The 20,518-nt window shown below is 41.2% G+C and overlaps 1 protein-coding gene across 7 annotated transcripts in view; it reads left to right on the forward strand.

Moving 5' to 3' along the window:
* Window positions 1–20,518, forward strand: part of CALD1 (caldesmon 1) — a 193,501-nt gene that overhangs the window by 145,976 nt on the left and 27,007 nt on the right. For 6 of the 7 annotated variants that reach the window (XM_032187893.1, XM_032187927.1, XM_032187919.1 and 3 more), the window contains 2 exons: window positions 17,547–17,693; window positions 19,386–19,785. In XM_032187893.1, the coding sequence (XP_032043784.1) occupies window positions 17,547–17,693; window positions 19,386–19,785 (547 nt within the window). Of the gene's footprint in view, window positions 1–17,546; window positions 17,694–19,385; window positions 20,458–20,518 lie in introns of all 7 variants that reach the window. The other variant, XM_032187943.1, reaches the window with a different exon arrangement.

A 20,518-nucleotide genomic window follows, 5' to 3' on the forward strand; every position in this document is an offset into this window, starting at 1 on the left:
TAGGCAAAGGATGTGAAAGATAAACTTGGATGATAATAAAGCAGAAAAGAAAAATAAACATGTTAGTAGTAGGGATTGGATGAACAAGATCACCTTAAACAGTATGCACAGATGCACTGTTAGAAGTAGGCTACTCCCAAGAGGTTGTTATGCAACCATTTTTGGGTGTATATATATGTCTGTCTATTTTTTTGTCTGATACCTATTCGTATTCAGACCCTTCTTCCTCAAAGTTGGAATTGCTATTAAGTATCAGGGACTTGGCTGATTTTTTTTGTCATCTTTGTTTTTAATTTCCATCCACTACTTTTTCCTATGCATTGACTAAACAATGCTGAGAACTATTTGGATTCTCATGAGCAACAATCAACTCCAGCAAAACGTGGCGTGCCGGCCTGTAGGGATTAACTCTATGTAAGCAGTTTTTATTCTGAACTCTGAGTCTTTTACAGATTGCTTTCACTCCGCTTTATGCTTCTGTTAAGGAGACCTGGTGCTAGTGTGGGACCTCCATGTAAAAATTACTGTATTACACAACAACAAAGATGCTTCTTGTTCCAGAAAGTTAAAACCTTTTTAAGAAAACATCTCCTAACTGTTCTGCTATGCATTTCAGAAAAAGCGGAAGTCACTCCTGCAGAAGTATTCTATATGCACTTGTTTTCCTTCCCCAGATACTATAAGAAACGTGGAGGTCTGTCCTAGAGGTGTGTCCCTGAGACCAACACACTTGTCACTGCAGGATGTTAGATCCTGGCTTCTATTTGATATGTCATAGCCAAATTGCCTGCAGTTTTTTTTTTTAACCATAAAAATATATTACATGTTTCTGAACAAGAGATTTTTGGCTTGCCAAATTCCATCTGCAATACGTTCAGCACTGGAGTTGCTTCAGTGTAATTACAGAAGTACCTTCTAGAATCACAAATGTTGGCATGTTGGTGTCTTGGCACCATCCTTACTACGCTTTTTTTTCTTTCTTATTTTTTAATTAGAGGAGTTCATAACTGAGCAGTAGGGTTGTGGTAGGGAAGGATGAGCCTCATAAGATTCAAATCTGTAGGTTTAAGCATCCCCAAACAAAGCAGACCATCACCACATGTTGAAATGGCCATGTCAGACCCTTTGTAGTCTCTGTTCACTTTCATTCAGGTAGTGCCTGGCTTGCCAGGTTGTGGGAGCTGCAGTTGCCTCTCCTATGCCATGTGCTTCCTTTCCCTTTCTTTTTTGTTCTTTCCTTCAAGTACTTTTGCTACTGTGTTACATGATGTTTTGCAAAACATGAATGAAATGCATCCTGAACTCACTGTATGCTCTTGCATATTAATTTCTTCAAAATTAGACTCCCGTTTGTAACTTAGTCTTAAATAATAGCTTCACATATTTTGTGTAACACCTGTATTTCTTCTGTGAAGCAGCAGATTTTTAGGTTTGTGGTTCCCCCCAATGACAAAAATCACTGGGATGGATTTTGGGTGTGTACAATGACATTGTGCATCTTGGCCTTAGTCATCTTCCTCCTCCTGGAACAAGAGTGGTCAGACACACAATATAAGCAGTTGTCTTTTTCAGAATTTGAAAAAGCCCCAAAGCCTAATTAACAGTTGTAACATCTGCTTCAAAAGGTAGCTGAACTTTTCCTTTAGTTAGAAAGATCAAGGCTGAGGAATAACTTTCTTGTAGTTTCTCTGTTACATTTACCATAAAGCAACGTAGTTTAGAAGTTCACTGCAAATGCAACTTTTCCTCAAGACTTGTCAGTATGCTAAAAAGCTCACTTTACACCTTTGCAGCACTATCTTGGTTTGGTACTCCTGCAAGTCCCTATCTGTATGGCCATGACAGCTTTCCACTGACAGCATGTGTCTTAGCAGTAATCTGCAGCCCATCCAGCTGAGGACAAATATTTCTGTTGTGCATATCAGAGAGCTTCATTTTGTCCTTTGTCATTTGGGAATAGCCATGGGGTTAATTCCTTGCTTAATTTCCTGGATTCTTCTCTCTTTCAAGCTCACCTAACACCCTAAGAAGTGATAAGGTGGGAGACAAAGTCCCATTTTGTCCCGTGCTTGTAGCCCATGAATGAGAAGGGTGGATGCTCTGAATATGTGAAGTACTTGTTTCTGTTACATTCTGTGAGCACTGGTTGTTCCCTGTCCTATTCTGCTCCTGAAAATATTACCAACATATTTTCTCACACTGAAAAGGATGTTATGTTCTTTACCAGATTATAGCAAGCAGAGATTTTGCTGCTTAGTGCCTAGCTTTTGATCTTTTCCAGCACTTGCCAAGAGGCATGACAAATTGAGTGCATGCCTGTATCCTGAAAAGAATAGAATAGAATAGTTCAATTGGAAGGGACCTTCAAAGATTATCTAAATCCATCTGTCTGACCACCTCAGAGCTGACCAAAAGTTAAAGCATATTCATGAGGACATTGCCCAATTGCCTCTTTGACCCTGAGAGGCCTGGGGTGTCAACTACCCCTGCAGGAAGCCTGTCCCAGCATTTGACTCCCTTCCCAGTGAAGCCACTTTCCCAATGCCCACCTGACCCTCCCCTGGCAGCTCTGTGCTGTTGCTGCATGCCCTGTGCTTGGTCCCGGCGAGCAGAGACCGATGCTTCCCTCTGTGCTTCCCCTCCTCAGGGAGCTGCAGGGAGCAGCAAGGCCTCTCTTCTCCAGGCAGGACAGCCCAGTGTCCTCACAGGACGTGCCTTCCAGCCCTTTCACCCGCTTTTGTGCTCTTCTCTGGATGATTTCAGGTACCTTAGCATCCTGTTGTATTGTGGAACCCAGAACTGCACACAACATTGAAGGCGAAGCCACACCAATGCTAAATACAACTGGAGAGCCACCTCTCTGACCAGCTGGCTGTGCTGTTTTAATGCAGTTTGCCCTCTCTCGGCTGCCAGGGCACCCTCCTGTTGAGCCTGGTGATGACCAGCACCCCCAGGTCCTGTACTGCAGAGCTGCTCCCAGCCACTCATCTCCCCACCTGCACGTGTGTCCAGCATTCCTCCATCCCAGGTGCAGTACCTGGCATTTTTCCATTTTTGGCATATCAGCCTTTAGGCTGATAGTGTTGCAAGGGTAGGCTGTAGGGAGGGTCAGGCTTGGGAGAATTTAAGGCAGGGCTCACAGGTGTGGAGAAAGAAGATGGAGGCACCCATTAAAATGCCATTAGGTGAGAAGTGACACAGTCTGCTTGGAATGTGAGAAGAAATTGGAGAAGGAACTGGAAAAGCTCCTAGGGAGCTGAAATGGAGGAGAAAACCATTTGGGAGTTTTCTTTGTAAAGTAGGGAAGTAGATAGTGGGGCCTGCCCTGGAGCTTCCTAAATTTGTGGTAATTTTGTGGTAGTATTCTGAGAAAACTTTGGGCAAGGGTCCAGAAAAACTGTTGGTGTACACTTATAGCTGTGCTTTAACACTGGCAATCACTCTCTTATTGAGCTGGCAGAAGCACCCGTAAGTACATCCAAGATCACCTCACTGGCAGACAATCATAGTGTCTGAATCAAGTTTTATGCCAGTGTTTGTGTTAGACTGCTTGGTCTTATACTACCTTCTTGGTGTAGGTAACACACATCACGACAGCCTCTGAATCCCCCAAATGGATGAATGGATGATTTTTTCACTGAACACTCCTGTAGTCAGATGGGAACTGAAACACAAGGGAGTTTAAGCATCTCATGCACAAAGTTGTATTGGAGAGAAGGCAAATGAAGTCTTCTAAATCCCACATTGTGTCTTAGCTACTAACATTTTTGCTTCAGTTAAAAGCAAGCTTAACTTATTTTTCCCGTTTGGAGGATTGCTGAACTCCAGATCATTTTGTTACTTCATAGCAGCTAAAATAGATCCTTTTTAGGCAGATGATTACTGTATCCTTATTTATTCAGTAGTCTTTGTCAACTGAGTTGTGGTAAGAGGTTGGCCAGCATTCTTTGAGAGAAGGAATTCAATTTCTCTAATGATTTCCCTAATTGTATTGCCAAATACTTTCTAATTTGCATTGCTATATCCTCATTTGTCAAATGTTATATTTTCATAAAAGTGTATTAAGCATATACCTGCTATCCAGTTATCCAGTGCTTTTTTCTTTCTTCTTTTTTGTTTTGTTTTGTTTTGTTTTGGCCCCTCCCAGTGGCTTTCTGGATTCTTTATTGAAATTCAATGAGAAATTTCATAGAAGGATGAGTTCACAGAATCACAGAATCATCTAGGTTGGAAGAGACCTCCAAGATCACCTAGTCCAACCTCTGACCTAATGCTAACAAGTCCTTCTCTAAACCGTATCGCTAAGCTCTACATCTAAATGTCTTTGAAAGACCTCCAGTGTTGGTGACTCAACCTAATATTCAACCTAATCCTAGTTGAATTACATCTTACAGTTGGCTTGGTATGGATTACTGGGAAATTACTGTGGATTGCTTACTGTGGATTGCTGGGAAAAGGATACTTGGACAAACTATGGCATGTCTGGATCAAATCTAAAGCCAGTTTTCTGGTATCGTTATTCCTAATGATCCATATGTTGTGCGAATGCAATTCTGATATGAGTCCCAGTGGCTTCCTAAAACACCCTTCTATCTCACAGTGCAGGTGAGACAGGAAATGCTTTGTCTTTGAATCAAGAGGTAGTCCTATATGTGTCACTGTTGGTAGGTCTGGCTTGTGTTCCAGTCAGTCCCATCTATCCCGTGGCACTGAAGAAAATACAGTGAGAGCCACTGTGCACAGAAGCCTTCCCATGCAATGCCTTTGAGAGTTTCTGCATGCCTAAAATCTCTAGGCTGTAGAGCAGGTGTATTCTCACTCATCCACCTCTTGGGAGCCCTATCTCACCAAGCTGGCTCTTCTTGCACCTGTTGAAGCATGGGAAGCAGAAGGGTTTGGCAGTGAACCCAATGGTAGGATGAGGAGCTGCACCCCATTTTCCATATTTCCAGGCACTGAAATGTATGTCAGTTCACAACCTAGTGCTTCAAAGAAGTGCCAGGCTGTGTTGGGGCATGCTGACCCATGTGTGCAGCCTGAGGCTGTTTTGCAGTGACATGGCCGCAAGTTTCCCCTGGGTAAAGTAGCTTTCCACTCTTCCTTTCCCATTTCCCAACAGGCACAACTCCTTAAAAAATGTAAACTACTGATTTGGAAGTACCTGGTAACTGAAGGCGTTACACAGAGGAGGGGCAGGCCATCACTTGCTCAGAGAGAGCTCAGGGGAGGACGCCTCTTTGTTCTGTATGCCAGCGAAAAACGTCCCAGGATAATCAATTCTGCCGGTGGCTTTCACACGCTTTTGGGTGCAGTGATGGAAGTTGGCATGGCACAGCTGTCAGAGGTGGGCCTGGGAGGAAGGAGTCGGCATACCTGCATCAACTGCCTTTGGAAGCTGCTGGTAAAGCTCCTGGTAACTTCTACAGGATTTGGACTGTGCCTGAAGTAGTGCAGCCAAAGCGAGAATCTTATCTGCTGCGTGGTTTAGGTTGAAACAAGTACATTTATCTATGTCCCTGTTTTTCCATTCCATAAACTACCATTATAGTAATAATAATACCTGGCATGCGGAAGCTTGAAGGGGTTGTGAGGTTTAATTAACATTTGTAAAGCACATTGAGATCTTTTGGTGGAAAGAACTTAGTGAGTGCCAAGTGTTCATAAGTGAGGGGAAAATAGCCATCAGTCTGTGTTCACTCCCAGAATGTAATGGTTTATCCCAGAAGTCTTGGCTTAAACATTTTTGTTTATGTTTAATGATGATTTTTTTCAATTATTCTTTCCTTAAAAATGTCAGCTCAGTCTCTAAGAAGCGCATGCTTATTGGTGATGAAAACTTAAATTCTCTTGTCTCCTCACCTTCACAACTGGGCTCTTTCACCTTCACTCACAGTCTGCTCCATCAGCCGTATCACTCTTTCCATGGCAGCCCTTTGCCATCTTCTCCCTTGGCTGTGCACCTTCTCTTAATTTCCTTCTCCTCTTAGGAAACTTGTCTCCTCTTATCTCCACTTTACTCCTTCACCTTTGCTGTCCTGGACTCAGGTGGCATTTCTTTCAGTAATATAATGAAATGCAGATAAAACAAAATGCATGTTGCACGGCCTCAGAACAATGCTTTTTGGACCAGTGCTTTGATTGTGGGGTGCTGTGGCAAGGAAAATCATAATACAAAGTCATGCCATGTTCTCTGTTGAGGGCACAATCCTTGCTATCTGGAAGTAACCCAGTGCCCACAGGTCCAGGCCAGGCTGGTGCCACTCACCTTCTTCTGCATCCAGGGGCCAGTGGCAGAGTAGCGTGAAGGTCATTGTCTGTTGGACAGGCTGGGACAAGGACTGAAAGCCAGGGTTTGTGTGAAAAAAGTGAAGCAATGAAGGGGCTTCAGAGGATTGCAGGTTGACAGTGGAAGAGCTGCCAGAGACCTAACAGGACCTGATCGATAACTTGCTCTGAATGTGTAGCTGGCAGTGCCACTCAGGTCCCCCTGCTCATGCAGAGTTCCTCTGCTTGGGGCTGTTTCAGCATAAGGCATTTTGCAATAGCTATTATAGACCAGCTCCGCATGTGGAACTGCTGTTCCAGAATAATACTAAAAAAATTCATATCATAATAGTTGCTGTGATTTGGAAACAGGCTATATATCATGGAAAAAGCCCCTTATATTGGCCCAGTATCTCTGTGTTGTAGTTTCTGTGGGTTAGGTGCATTCTTGTGTCATTGGAAGCCTGCAGACCATGGGCATTTTCAGGACAAATGGGTTATTTTCTTTAGTTTCCTTGTTTTTATCTGTGTGTTTCCTGTGAATAACTCATGCTGTAGCTAATTTGTTAGTGAATATTTGAAATGGAAGATGTTTTTGTTGGAGCTTAGGGATATGGTTTAGTGGGGACTGCTAGTGTTAGGTCAGAGGTTGGACTCGATGATCTTGAGGTCTCTTCCAACCTAGAAAATTCTGTGAAATTCTGTGACTCTAGAGTTCCATCCATGAATTTTATTTTTTTTTTTTTTACCCTTTTTGAAGCACCATGGTGACTTGATTCATATTTCTAGGGTGATTGATCAGCCCTCATGAATTCAGTCAGCTTTCTGCACGCTTTCTCCAATATTTTACACTAAATTGTTTGCTAGTTTCTTATGAGTAAATTCTCCTGGAAAAAGGACTGCATGGAGCAATGTAAGGGGAAACAGGCAGATCTAAGGGAAAGCTAATTGAAAAGATAAAGCCAGAATATTTTAGTGTTTATGAGGGTATAGTTGCAATGGCTGCATGTCAAATTTCCAGCTGTTTAAATTGCGCAGTGCTATTATACGACGTCTGCAAATCATTGTGACGTTAGTGTGCTGTTCAAAGTGCCGTACGTGACCTTGCATATCTGTACAGGCCTGTTTTATGGAAGGTTTTTTTTTTTTACCTTTCATGAAGGTGAAAGACACATCAGGATTAGTTTTCAGAGAGATGCATGGAATGTATCTGCCCCTAATCCTGTTAGCAAATGACAGGATCTGCACTCATAATTCCTCCGCTGTCTCACTGAAAATGTCTCCTAATCACCTTGGCTGTTGACAGTAGGTTTCTTAAACACCTGAGAAAGAGACAGATGCTTGTCCATGTTAAAAGTGAACAGTCATGAATTTCCCTTGAAACCAAATCCGCACCTGTATAGCATCCATGGGTTGTGTGTATGGGGAATTGGTACTAGAAAACTTTGAGACATCTGAGTTTCATTATTTTTTTTTCCATTCACCATATGTTGTGGCAATGAATGTATTTGTAATGCTGTATCCCCCCTGAAGTGGTTTATTTCAGTTAGTACAAGGCTTTGCAGCCCATTCTGTTTTGATGCATGTTCTTTTCTTGCATTTCAACTGCCTTCCTGTTTGCAGCATTTATTTCAATATTTAGTCTGCTGCAGTATGTTAAGGCTGTGTTCTCTTCTTGCATATTTTGTGTCAGGAAGAGTGGATGAACAAAAAGATTATTCTGTGATTATTTAAACGATTATCTGGTAAAATTATTTTTCCAGGCTCCCTATGTGCAAATATATGCCTTGTACATTGTTTGTGGAGCACTGAGTTTTCTGCGCTTCTGAAAGTTAGAGCAGATATCTTCGGGGACCTGTCTGGCTCTGAGCAATAGTAATTTAGTTACAATCCCCTGGGAAATATAGAGGAGTTTTAATGCTTCGCAGAGCCCAGGCTAATGTTAACTCCCCTACTTTTGATGGATGTTGATGATTTTGAGCAATAAAAATAGCAGTGTCTGACCATTTGTAGTCATTTCAGATTACACAGCATTTAAGGCAAGGCCAAAGGAGTAAACAAGTGATGTGAAGACCAGATAATTGTGCCTCGCTATCCTACAATGTCCATTCTGCCAGTCATGGTGGAATTTGGCTTTCCAGGCCCTGGCACAGCAGTGGCTGGAGAGCTGTGTGAATGGCCCCATGCTGGATGTTCATGTCAGAGCTGCTCACCCAGTCAGTCCTGGTGCCTGGTCATCTCAGAAGATCAAAGACGTGTTTCTACTCAACTTTTGTGTCTTGTTTTGGCAGGATGAAGGGTGAATGTTGGCAGTTGATTGTGTGTAGGTTGTGCATCATGGTGGAGGGTTAGTGTGTGCACAACTGAGGTTGGATGGGATGTTTCTGAATCCCGTGGTTCTCTGTGTTGACTTTTATAGTGTTTGTCCTTTTATGATATTCAACCTGGAGCTGGTACAGGTTAAAACTAAAGAAGCTTCCTGTGTATGAGACCTATCTCTGTGGTCCTGTACTTCTCTTTAAAATGCAGTGCTCTTAAAATGCAGCTACCCTATTAGTCTTTGTGGAGGGAATGAAATGCAAGCGTTGATTTAAGAGGCTCTCAATCTCCTAGTGTGCTGCATTAAACAAGCCTTCAAAGTAGAAAACCAGGGTGAAAAGTAGAGGAACAGATGAAATTGAAAGGCAAGGGACTGCATTTCCAGGTCAGTGATATGTGTATAACTTGCAATCATTCAGTTTCTGCTTTCCTGAAATCGTAGTTTCTTTCCTGTTTGCTAATTTGGGAGGATGCAGCATACTGGTTTGGAATTCAAAAATAACACCAGAAGTGGCTTTTTTTTAATTTATTCTTTTTTTTTAAGTTTAAACTTTGTTTACTTCACAAAACATTATCTGCTGCAGTTACAGGGATAAGCGATAAGCTAGGCCGCTGTGCAGAGAACAATGAAAGTGAATTCTCCTTCCAGCCTTCCTCCTTGCCTTTGTCTTTGTAGTGAGACCTTGTGAAAATATCCCCTTGTTACTGTTGCTACTGGAGCTACACTAGGGTGGAGACAGCCAGTACTCTGAGCACCATCCTCTGTAAACTGAATTTTAACTCACCTAGCCAAGGTGGTGCTTACAGACAGGGCTTTCTGGAAGGCATGCTTCATGCCATTGCTACCCTCAGAATTCAACCATTAGGAAGAAACACTAGAATCCTGTAAAAAGCCTGACACGAGAAATGCAGGAGTTGCTATTGCACCCAAATCCCAAGTCTAAGAAACCCAATGGCTCAATTCAACTAGAAGATACTTACATCAGTCTAACAAATAAGCTGAATCTATTGCATTTTAACCCCTCTTTATCCTGTAGCTTACCCCATCGAAGTATATCCTTTGTGTGCAGAATTCCTCCCTGTGCTGTATTTCTTTTCCTTGCCTTCTTTTGGAGATCTCTGATAGATATTACAGATGATACCATGAATTTTGAATGGATTCAAATGATTCTTTGAGGAAACACAGAACTTTCTAGTTTGAGCATGACACATTGGAGGCATCAGTTTGTCTAAAGGTGACATAAGAAAATGTTGGTTTCATTCCTCGAACCTCTTACATATTTTCTGGAAAGACCATAATTCCCAATATATAGGGGATCTTTTTAAAGTTACAAATCTTGATGTCTTTCTTCACTTTTAATTCCTTCTGTCTTGAGTAAACTGCTCAATCACATCAGTTAGGGTTTCTATGCAATGAAATATAAAAGAGGAGGAGTTGGATCTGAACTGTGTATACTTTCAGCAAGCTAGCAATTTTAGGTATAAAAGTGCCTTGAAAGCCTTATTAAGTACTGGGGCCCAAAACCACAAGAAAGAAAATTTATGATTTGGCTTTGTAGCAATTGTGGATTGTATATTCTGGGGTGAGTCCTGTAAGTTCTTTCTTATGCCTCAGCTAGGCAAAATGCCCATTATCCTCAACAGTCAGATGCCTGACATATTACTGGGTAAGGATGTGGCATAAATGATTTTGAATTTTATATGCAATAAAGCACTAGAAACTGGAGGTGGTGGCAGCAAGCAGAAAGCAATTTGCTATAAAGTCGACAAATAGCACACCATCCACAGTGGTATTAACAGCAACTGTGTTTCTCTCTCTCTCTCTCTCTCTCTCTTTTTTTTTTTTTTTAAATCTGAAAAAGTAAACTTGTTTTGTACACTTCTTTGTGTGTTTGTCATCTACCAGGAGATGGTTTTCTGGGTGAGTTCCACTAAACTTCAAGAAAAACAGTAAAAAAGCAATAGCTATCAGCTAAAAGGAGCTTGGCCAATTACTATTTTCTACTCATCTGCTTATTTATTTATTTACTTATATTTCTTTTCATGTGAAAATTCTGAATTAAAACAGATTAAATACACCGGACTGCTTACTGACTGGTCAATGTCAAATCTATCGTGGATGAAGTATAACTGCAAAGTATTACAGACTTCACATATTGAGAGAATTACTTGCTTTTCCCTGGGACATTTCCAGCAAGCGCTTTTATCTAAATATAATATATGTTGGAGGCAAATTTGACATTGTTTCAGTAGCTGAAGGTTTTTACCCTTCATGTTAGCAGCCCTGCATGCAATTTATGCTGAGGTACTCACAGGCGATTTACCAGAGTTATTTGGATGTGGTTGGAGAATCTGCTTGCATTTCATATTATGAAACAGATCATCAGTTTTCAGCCATGAGGAAAAAAAGAAATAGGCGCGTGCATGAGTCATTCTGCCTTTGTGCAGAACCATGTAGTGATATTATAGACTGGCTCAAAGCTACAAGGCTCAGGTTTTAGTGACTGAATCTGAATCCAAAGCAGCAGTCTTATCACAAACAGAAGGCTGCAAGAAATGAGACAGGGCATTGAAAATCCTGGGCTGCTACTGAACCGGAATGCACATTTTTGTCAGAACCCAGTAGTCTGTGAAGCCAGGATCTGTGCTAAAGGCTTCAATGCCATCTTCAGCAATGAAATAAGTTCCCTGGCTACTTTTGTCATGAATTACTTGGTAAAAATCATGTATTTTTCTCATCAATATGGAGTCATTTTCACTGGTTGTTTTTGGCTTGCATATCACTTTTTATGCTTTTTTCTTCCATGGGGGTTGCTTTCTAGTTATTTTTTTTAAGAATCAGACTGTTAAAGGGAGCAGTGCACCTACTCTTTCCTTACCTGTGAGCAAAACTAAGTGTCAAATACATCAAGATGAGAGAAACTGTAAAGAAGAGTATATGGAAATTGGACCTTTCAGAAGACCATTTCTTTCCCATATTTAGCTCTTTTGTCATGCAAACAAAATAACAATCTCACAGTCAGCTCCCTAACCAACATAAATGATCTGAAGATTTTGCACAGATTAAGAAAAATTGTATTTGTTGTTCTGTGTTCTAGGTATTTTAGATCAGGGTTTAAAGTAAGAGAAGGGAGGCTTCTAAAGGTATGATAGGAAATTAAGGATGCCAGATTCAGCAGAAAGAACATCCTTCTCATTACCTACAGAACAGGTGGTTACCCAGCAGAAAATAGTAATAATAATGATAATCCTTTGGAGCTATGAAAAATAAGAAAGGATAATAGAACACCTTAGTATGAAAATGATGTAAATGAGAAGGGACTACACTGAAAGGTGTGCCATTCTGCTTTTCACAAAGAACCATGTGGCTATTTTCTCTGGATAATTTGCCAAGTCAGTAGTATTGGCTGTGTAGTTCTGGAGAATGTGTGGGTGAAAAGAGTAAAATTATTTGTGAGACAGAGATGAATTGTGAACTGAATGAGAAGTCACATACTTTCTGTAAATGGAAGACAGTCCAGTCCAGCAGGAGCCACAGTATCATCTAGTCTGATTTTCCATACGTAACAGAAAATGGAAATTTACCAAGCTGTGCCTGTAATGAGCCCAAGAATTGGTATTTTACTGTAGTATAATGTCCAAAAAGGCATTCATTTTAAGATGGATATTCCATCATTTCTTGTATATTTAATCAACTTCACTGTTAAAAACATATGCTTCATTTCCAGTTTTAATTTGTCTGGGTTTAATTTCCAGCCATTGCTTAATTTTATCCATTTGTCTCTTCTACATTCAATGTGAAAAAATTGTGCATGTCAAATCGAGAAATATGTGAAAAATATGGGTGTTAATAACAGCGTTCATGCACAGCATTGGACTGAGAACTGTGGTGGCATGTCTGCATGTCTCCATCATAATCCCCTGTTTTCACTCACTACATCTTTTTGAAACATGAGCATTTTGGACTGAAATTCTGCTTGTTCCATCATAAAAATGAATCTTCTTGAGCAGGTCTGAGCAGAATACTGGCAGCTGTCCTTGAATTATGGAGGAATGATTAGAAGAAATAGTTTTCTCCACAGTTCTGCCCCCCCTCCTTCTCCCCATGCACCACATTTTTAGATGCGACTTGAATGAAATACAGCTGACATTTGACATGCTAAGCTTGACAGAGATGTAATGCTCTGAAAGCATATGCATTTGTTGTATTTTGGAGGTGAAGATTGATCACTTGTTTATTTTCACATTTTGAAGTGTGCCTATTGTAACACGAATTAAGCAAACAATAAAAAAAGTAAAAACATGCAATCATAAATAAAACTTGACCAAATATTGATTGTGACTCAACGAGCACTCTCCAGTGGGTTTTATAATGGAGCCCATCCTTTCCCTCTCACCCCACCCATCCTTTTAGGAATAGAATGAGTAAACATATAGGGTTTCTAAGAGTGCAGAAGGCAAACAAATGCAGCTTGTATAGACTGTGTCTGGCAGTGAAATTTGTCATCAAGGACATTTTACTGATGTACTCCCTCTGCCATCAACTAGGAGATATACAAGTATAAAGATGTCACTTCAGCTTCTTTGGTGTTAGGTAATGAAGGGTGAAGTTCTTAGAAACAGGTCAGTTTGGGCTGGACAACAGAGAAAATTTATCTGTAGTATATGTACAGTGGAACCTATAAAGGCTTCCAAGTAACAAAGGTATGTAGGAAAGAGCTTGCTGAATAGGTACAGTTGCCTCTAACTAAGGGATGTGTTGGCAGCCAGTTCTGTGAATGCAAGGTGTTTTTTGCACATGGAAGAGAGAGGACAGTAGTTTGAGATCCAACTTAAATTATTTTTTATTATTATTTTTTTCACACCATTATGAAAAATGAAAAAAGATTCATCAGATTTAGCTTATGACTAATTGAGGGCAGGGTAGTGTTACAATGCCTTAAGTTTTTCTTCTGTCAGTAAACACATTGCTTAGAACAGGGACCAGATCTTCCCCTATCTTTATAAAATGCCTACTATAGCAAGCTTTTGGGCTCGATCAGGAAATTTCAATGCTGTCATAATTCAGACAATAACAATAATGTAGTACTACTGGCAAGGAATTCTAAAACCAAAGTGCTTCAGATAATGTTTGAGCTGAACTGCGGTTTCAAGTGGAAACCAGATGAATATGGATTGTACAAAATGGTTTAAGCCCCGTAATCATCCTAGCTATTACCAAGTTTCTCACTAGGTTATATCTTTATCTAAATTCAGTGCTTGACATAAAATTCAGAGTGTCCGAATCTCTCTGAGCAACATCTGAGGCAGATGGCCTCATTGCATACTCTTCTAATCCAGCAAAATTACTTGCTGCTGTAGGCTGTAGGGTCCCCACATTCAGTTTGAGGGTAATGTTTTGGACTTACTGAAATACTCAGAACATTTGCTGTTGACTTCAACATGTTTGCAATTTTCTTGCCCCCTCAACAGGGCAGAATGTCTGTAGTTATCCTTACCTAACGGTGGGAAATGTTGCACATAGATGTGTTGCTCAGTCTCCTGCACCTGAGTTGTGCTGCATGTGAAGTACAATAGACTTGGCACTACTGCTTTACCAGACTGGCTTATCAATAATGCCTGCAGGTTACACTGCCTCTTCTCATGTCAGAAACATAGAGGGGTAACAGAAGATGCAGCCAACGCTGCTATTTTTTCTTTTCCATTTAATTGCCATTTAAATCAATTTATCTTTGGTAACAAGGTGTAGTCATCTTCATCTGAATATTTAATAAGAGGTGTCATATATCAGAAGGCTCTTTCAGCCTCTTTGAGATCATACTGTGCTCTCATTGCCTGGGATAGCTGGAACAGCTCACTGTAGAGAGAAGCTTGCCTGCAAAGGCTTTGAACAGTTATGCAGAAGGTGACAAATGGAAGCAAGGTTAGTTTAATTTAGTTGTGGGGTGTGCATGCATGCTGGGCAGCAAGGCTATTCTTCAAAGGTGGAGGAGAAGCACCGCAAGCCAGCATGGATTTCCATTTGTCTGATGCATAGTGCTGAAGTGTCATTTTTGTAGTTTCTTGTTTATTCTTGCTCTAAAGAATGCCAAAAGATGTAGACAGGTGGAAGAAGAACTCCCATATTGATTTTGCATATGATGTGAATTTAGTGAGAGCAATAACAGTTAGGAGAGGGAGCCTCAGTCTTATTTTGATCTAGAATGTATAGTGGAGGGTACATGAATTTGCATGCCTACCTGTGTCTTGTTTTACTTTCTGTGTGAAATTAGCTTGACACCCCAAGCTGCAGAGGAGGAGAATGCTGCTTAGATAATTAAGGAAAAGAGAGCGATGTTCCAGCTGAGTTAGGATGAATGACCTCAGAACATCATCAGAAGAGTGCGTTTTTCATGAGCAGAAATGGCAGTTGTCTAACTTGCACCATCTTTCCTGTGACTGACTTTCTCATGCAAAGTCTGTGGCAGTTAAGGTGACTATGCTTGAATCTCTTCATAAATGCTCATGTTATCACTTTGCTCACAGCATGCTCAGTAGCCTCTTAATTAACATACCCAACCTCAGCCTGCACTTTCAGCTCCTTTTACTGTCAGTCTGTGGTGGCTCCTCAGGTCCACTCTAGCAAAGCTTGCATTTCTGAGGCAAGCAAAACAGCCCAGAGATGTACAGTGTGGGAAGTGGTTTTGACATAATTTTAGAGAAAGTATGATACAGATCTATAAAACCTTGCTACTAGTTGTTGATACCACTGTTTCCAGGTTATTGAAGATGCTTCATGCATTGATGCTGGTGAACAGAATTGACTGCTTAAGGTCATCCTCATGGGTGGAGTTTATATCTGGCATACTTGCTTGCTGTAGGGAAATACTGTGATATGCCATGAGGCAGCGTATGTACTTAAAAGGATATTCAGAGGGATTGCCAGCTTTCTTAACAGATGATCTATGTGATGTGTCCAAAGACAGGAAATACGTATCTGCTTTCATTTGACTTATTTAATGGGTACCATTTGGTGGGAGTTTTTTGCTTAGAGTGTCTTTTCTTTCCTTTTTTAGCTTTCTGAGGAACTGGTGGTTTCAAAAAGGCATTTTAAAGAGGCATTTAAAAGCGGTTGTTCTCCTTGCTGTCTAGGAGGGTTCTGTGTGGGAGAAGAGAGTAGGATAAACTACTTCGTCCTGTTGTGGTCTTACTGCAAAGACAGCACCTGAGCTATACACACTGAGAATTGATTCAGCTATGGCCATTATCCAGCTGCCACAAGCTAGGAGCAAAAGTCCTATGCCCTTATATTTGCAGTTCAGAGCTAAAAAGATGATAGGCTTCTTGTAGCCAGAACGTGTTGCTAACGAATGGTCCTTCTGTGGTCACTTTGCCAATGCAGCTTTATTCCAGAATCTCTTTCCTCTGAAAATTAAAGACCTCATTGGTTTATTCTTATATTGTATGTTCGTTCTGTTCTAGACCTTAATGAAATGTTGACGCCCCCCCTTTAAATTGCTTACAAATGACAGAAAGCATTTTTCCTTGCCTTCCCAGCTTCATCTCTTAATTCTTCTCCTCCCTTTCTTCCCATTCCCACTACTGTGATCCTTCATAGGCATGCTGCTCATGGTTTTCACCTTCTTTAAGAGGAGCTCTTTTGTACAGAGAAGTTACAACCTTTTGAAGTGCAGCATCAAATTAACAAATGAAATCCTCCAGTGTGCTAAGGCCAAGAAAAAATGCACAGAATGAAGATGCTGTTCAAGGGGCAAGTGGCTTGGCCATGCTGAGGTTTTAACTTTCATTTTTAATGTTTAAAGCAAAAATAGATCAACTGAATCTCTGCTGAATTTATACTTCTCTCAGCAAAGGAAAAGTGGTACCAGAACAAGGCAATTGGAAAGGCTTGGACCTAAAGAGTCTGAATCATGACTAAATCAAAATGTTTTCATTTACTTTTAATGTTAAAGTATTCTTTGAATCACAGGCTTTAGCTGTGCTTGTTTTGACTCTGTGCAGAGCTATTTTTTTCTGTATGTGCATTGCTGTACAGCTAGCTTAAACGGATGACTACAAAAGAAAGGGCGATTTTTTAACCATCACTTATCTCAGACCACTGCTGGCAGCAAAGTGAATGAATGCCCTGATTGGGTTTGGCACTTTAGCTTCCTATTTCTCTTCTCTTATACAGAAAGATAACAGGAATGCAGGCCTTTTGCTCTATCTCATGCAGTAATAATGCACCTCAGCAAAGATTTGAATGGGCTGCAGGATTATTAGGATTGTAATGTCTTGCTTTCTTTTTCAAGTAGGATGAAACTAATTGTAATCATCTGTTGGGTTAGATGAACACAATGGGTTCTCAGCTGTAGGCTTTCATCACAGTGGAGATCTTGTATGATTTGGCCTGGCAGGGCTCTGGGATCACAAAAGTTTTGTAGGTGTCAGATGTTTGGCACTCAGAACCAAGCACTGAGAGCCGTCGTCATACTTGCGTTTCTCCACTTTCCAGTCTTTCGGATCTAGAGTGCTGTCAACATTTAAAGCGAGTTATATTTAGAGGGGGCTAATGAAAAGCTGCTTAGCTAAGTCCAATTTCAGTTATGTGGGCTTGAGCAGTAGTCTGGTCAAGCGTTGTTTTGTGCATTCTGGCAGGATCCTAATGCAGTCCAGCAGGATGTCCACTTAGCTACTGAGCTGGGGTTTTATGGTCTTGGTATTTTCTAGGAGCAAACTGACAATGTAGTGTGGCTGCTACCTTCACTACTACCATTTTGTCATTTTCATTTTTGGAAAAGAAAACAGGACCAAATTTTGAAATGATGCATCTCAACTTGACAGCTTATTTTCTAAACACTGCATGGAGCAGCCACTGCGGTCCTGCTTACTGTGCTGTGGTCAGCTGCTTTTTCTCATTTTCAGTTATACTGTCCTCCATGCGACAGCCTCTTCATTTCTCTCTTCTTAATGCTCTGTGGCAGGCTGTCCTACCAGAGAAATGATGATGATGATGAAGAAGCTGCCAGAGAACGTCGCCGACGGGCTCGACAGGAGAGGCTGCGGCAAAAGGAAGAAGGAGATCTGTCAGGGGATGTAACAGAGAAATCAGAAGTTAATGCTCAGAACAGGTAAATGTTTGATGTGTACTGATGAGTCAGCTGTACTTTTTGTTTGGACGAGGGACGTGTTTTGAAAGGGTCAGCCATGCTACTTCAATTTTAAGCACCAGGTTTGGCCATCTTTGCTTTGAGAAGGCCCTAACGCCGTGAGGAGTGCCACTGGCTGTGTCAACACAGTGGGGTGGGAGCATCACTGAGGCTAGGTTTGAGGCCATACTCATCACCCATTCGCAGAGTGTCTTCAGGCTGTCTATGGGGTAACACAGTCACAGCTTAGTGACGGAAACCCCTCCAGTGCATCCTGCTGCCCCACAGACCTCCTCATCGTACTTCTTTTGTCTTAACACTAGATGGACAGACAAGAAAGTGTATGGTCCTGCTTATAGGGGCCATGCTCTCACTGGCAAAAAGGCATATGGTAGACACCTAGGCCTTAAGCTGTGACAGAAATATGCCTGTGAGATTCTGTGTGTAAGCACTAAACACCAGCCCTCATCTGGCACTGCAGCTGTAAACAACAGAAAAGCTGGTGGGGTGAGGCATCACTTCTTACAAGCTGAGAGGGCAGTGCTGGCCTTCCACTCTGTCCATTTTCACCTATTCACATCTATTTTTACATATTCACATATTCATATTTAATGTTTTCAAATAATCCATTTTCTGTTCAGTTTCACATAATCACAAATAACATATCCAGATTTCCAGTAGCCATCACGCAGTTGACAGAAGAGACCAGAAATATAATTTGTGACAGCAAACTAACAGATACTGAGCTCAAGTAGCATTCTATTAAATACAAGGAAAATTTATATAGATAAGTAAATGGCAACATTTCTGATTGCAGGTTAAATCTCTTTCTAGTATAAAGCAAACAAACAAGCAAAAATACAGTGAGAAAGAGGGAGCAAAACTGCATGTAGTAAAATTAAGCATCTGAATTTTAGAGGAGTCAAAAAACCTCCAGAGGCTGAGAGTGAGATCCAGTTCTGATACCTATAGGTGTTGAACAGCATGTCTTAAATTAGGAGCTATGCTCACTCAATTTTCTATCAGATTCATGTGTCTGTGTAGGCAATCACAACCATGCTGCACCCTAAATTGCCAGGTTATCCCCTTATGGACTGTGTTTGCGGATTTTGTAGCCAAACAGGGGTAGCCACCTTCTTGTTGCTAGAGAAGGTCACTGAAGTCAGAAGGTATAACTTACTTGTGTAGCATCTTAAAAATTTGTCTCTGGGCATAAGACAAGGAATTCTCAAGTATGCCCTCAGCCAAGCTGAAGAGGGCCTTAAAACTAGCTGAGGTCTTTCAAGTATTCTGCTGCAAGGTGCAGAGTGGGAGGATGATTTTTTTCAGAGCTGTTTGTATTTCTGCTGTTCCAAGCATCAGGGCCCAGTCTAGTGCCTACTGAGGTCAATAAAACTCCTGGGGACTTCAGCGGCTGTTGGAGCTTGCCTGGAAGGGAACCTCTCCAGGCTCTGACATTGTGAAACACTGCATTCCTATACATGTAGAAATGCCAAAATTAATCCCCGGAACCATTTGGCTAAATTTTGAATTATGAAACCTGTTGTGTTTTCAAACCATGGAATGATGTTACAGCAAGCTTTTTTGTTTTTATGTATTTATTTATTTTTAAGAAACAGCTAAGCGTACATTGTTAGAAAGCTTTTTTAATGAGAAGTTGTCACTTTCATGTAGTGTGGCAGAAGATGAAACCAAACGTACAACCACAAGGGGAACAGATGACGAAGCTGCATTGTTGGAGAGACTGGCAAGACGTGAGGAGAGACGCCAAAAACGTCTACAAGAAGCCCTGGAACGTCAAAAGGAATTTGACCCAACGATCACAGATGGGAGCTTGTCAGTGCCCAGCAGGAGAGAAGTAAACAATGTGGAAGAAAATGAGACCACAGGGAAAGAGGAAAAGGTTGAAACGCGCCGAGGACGCTATGAGACTGAGGAAACAGAAACGGTTACCAAGTCATACCAGAGGAACAACTGGAGGCAAGATGGGGAAGAAGATGAAAAAAAAGAAGAAAAAGACAAGGAGGAGGCACAGGAGGACAAACCAAAGGAGGTACCCATAGAGGAAAATCAGGTAGATGTGGCAAAATCCACAGATAAAGAAGAGGTAGTAGAAACAAAAACTCTAGCTGTAAATGCAGAAGAACACAAAGCAGAAAATGATATGAATGCCGTGCAGGAAGGGGAGCAGAGTATAACTGATGCTGTAGATAAAGAGAAGGAAAAGGCTGAGGAAGAAAGGGAGAAACTCGAGGCAGAAGAAAGGGAGAGGTTAAAAGCAGAAGAAGAAAAGAAGGCAGCTGAAGAAAAGCAGAAAGCAGAGGAGGAAAAGAGAGCAGCTGAGGAAAGGGAGAGGGCTAAGGCAGAAGAGGAAAAGAAAGCTGCTGAAGAAAGAGAGAGGGCTAAGGCAGAAGAGGAAAAGAAAGCTGCTGAGGAAAGAGAGAGGGCTAAGGCAGAAGAGGAAAGGAAAGCGGCTGAGGAAAGAGAAAGGGCTAAGGCAGAAGAGGAAAGGAAAGCGGCTGAGGAAAGGGAGAGGGCTAAAGCAGAAGAGGAGAGAAAAGCAGCTGAGGAAAGGGAGAGGGCTAAGGCAGAAGAGGAAAAGAGGGCAGCTGAAGAAAAGGCTAAGCTAGAAGCAGAAAAATTAAAGGAAAAGCAAAAGATGGAAGAAAAGAAAATAGAAGATAAGCAGGTAAAAGAGAAGAAAGTACAAGAGGAAAAACCTCAAGCAGCTTTCCTAAAAAAACAGGTACAGTAAACATTTTGCACCAAAATAAGACACCTGTTGTTTGTGAGAAATGTAATGCAAG

Source organism: Aythya fuligula, chromosome 1 (genome assembly GCF_009819795.1).
Source record: "Aythya fuligula isolate bAytFul2 chromosome 1, bAytFul2.pri, whole genome shotgun sequence".
Lineage (NCBI taxonomy): Eukaryota > Metazoa > Chordata > Aves > Anseriformes > Anatidae > Aythya > Aythya fuligula.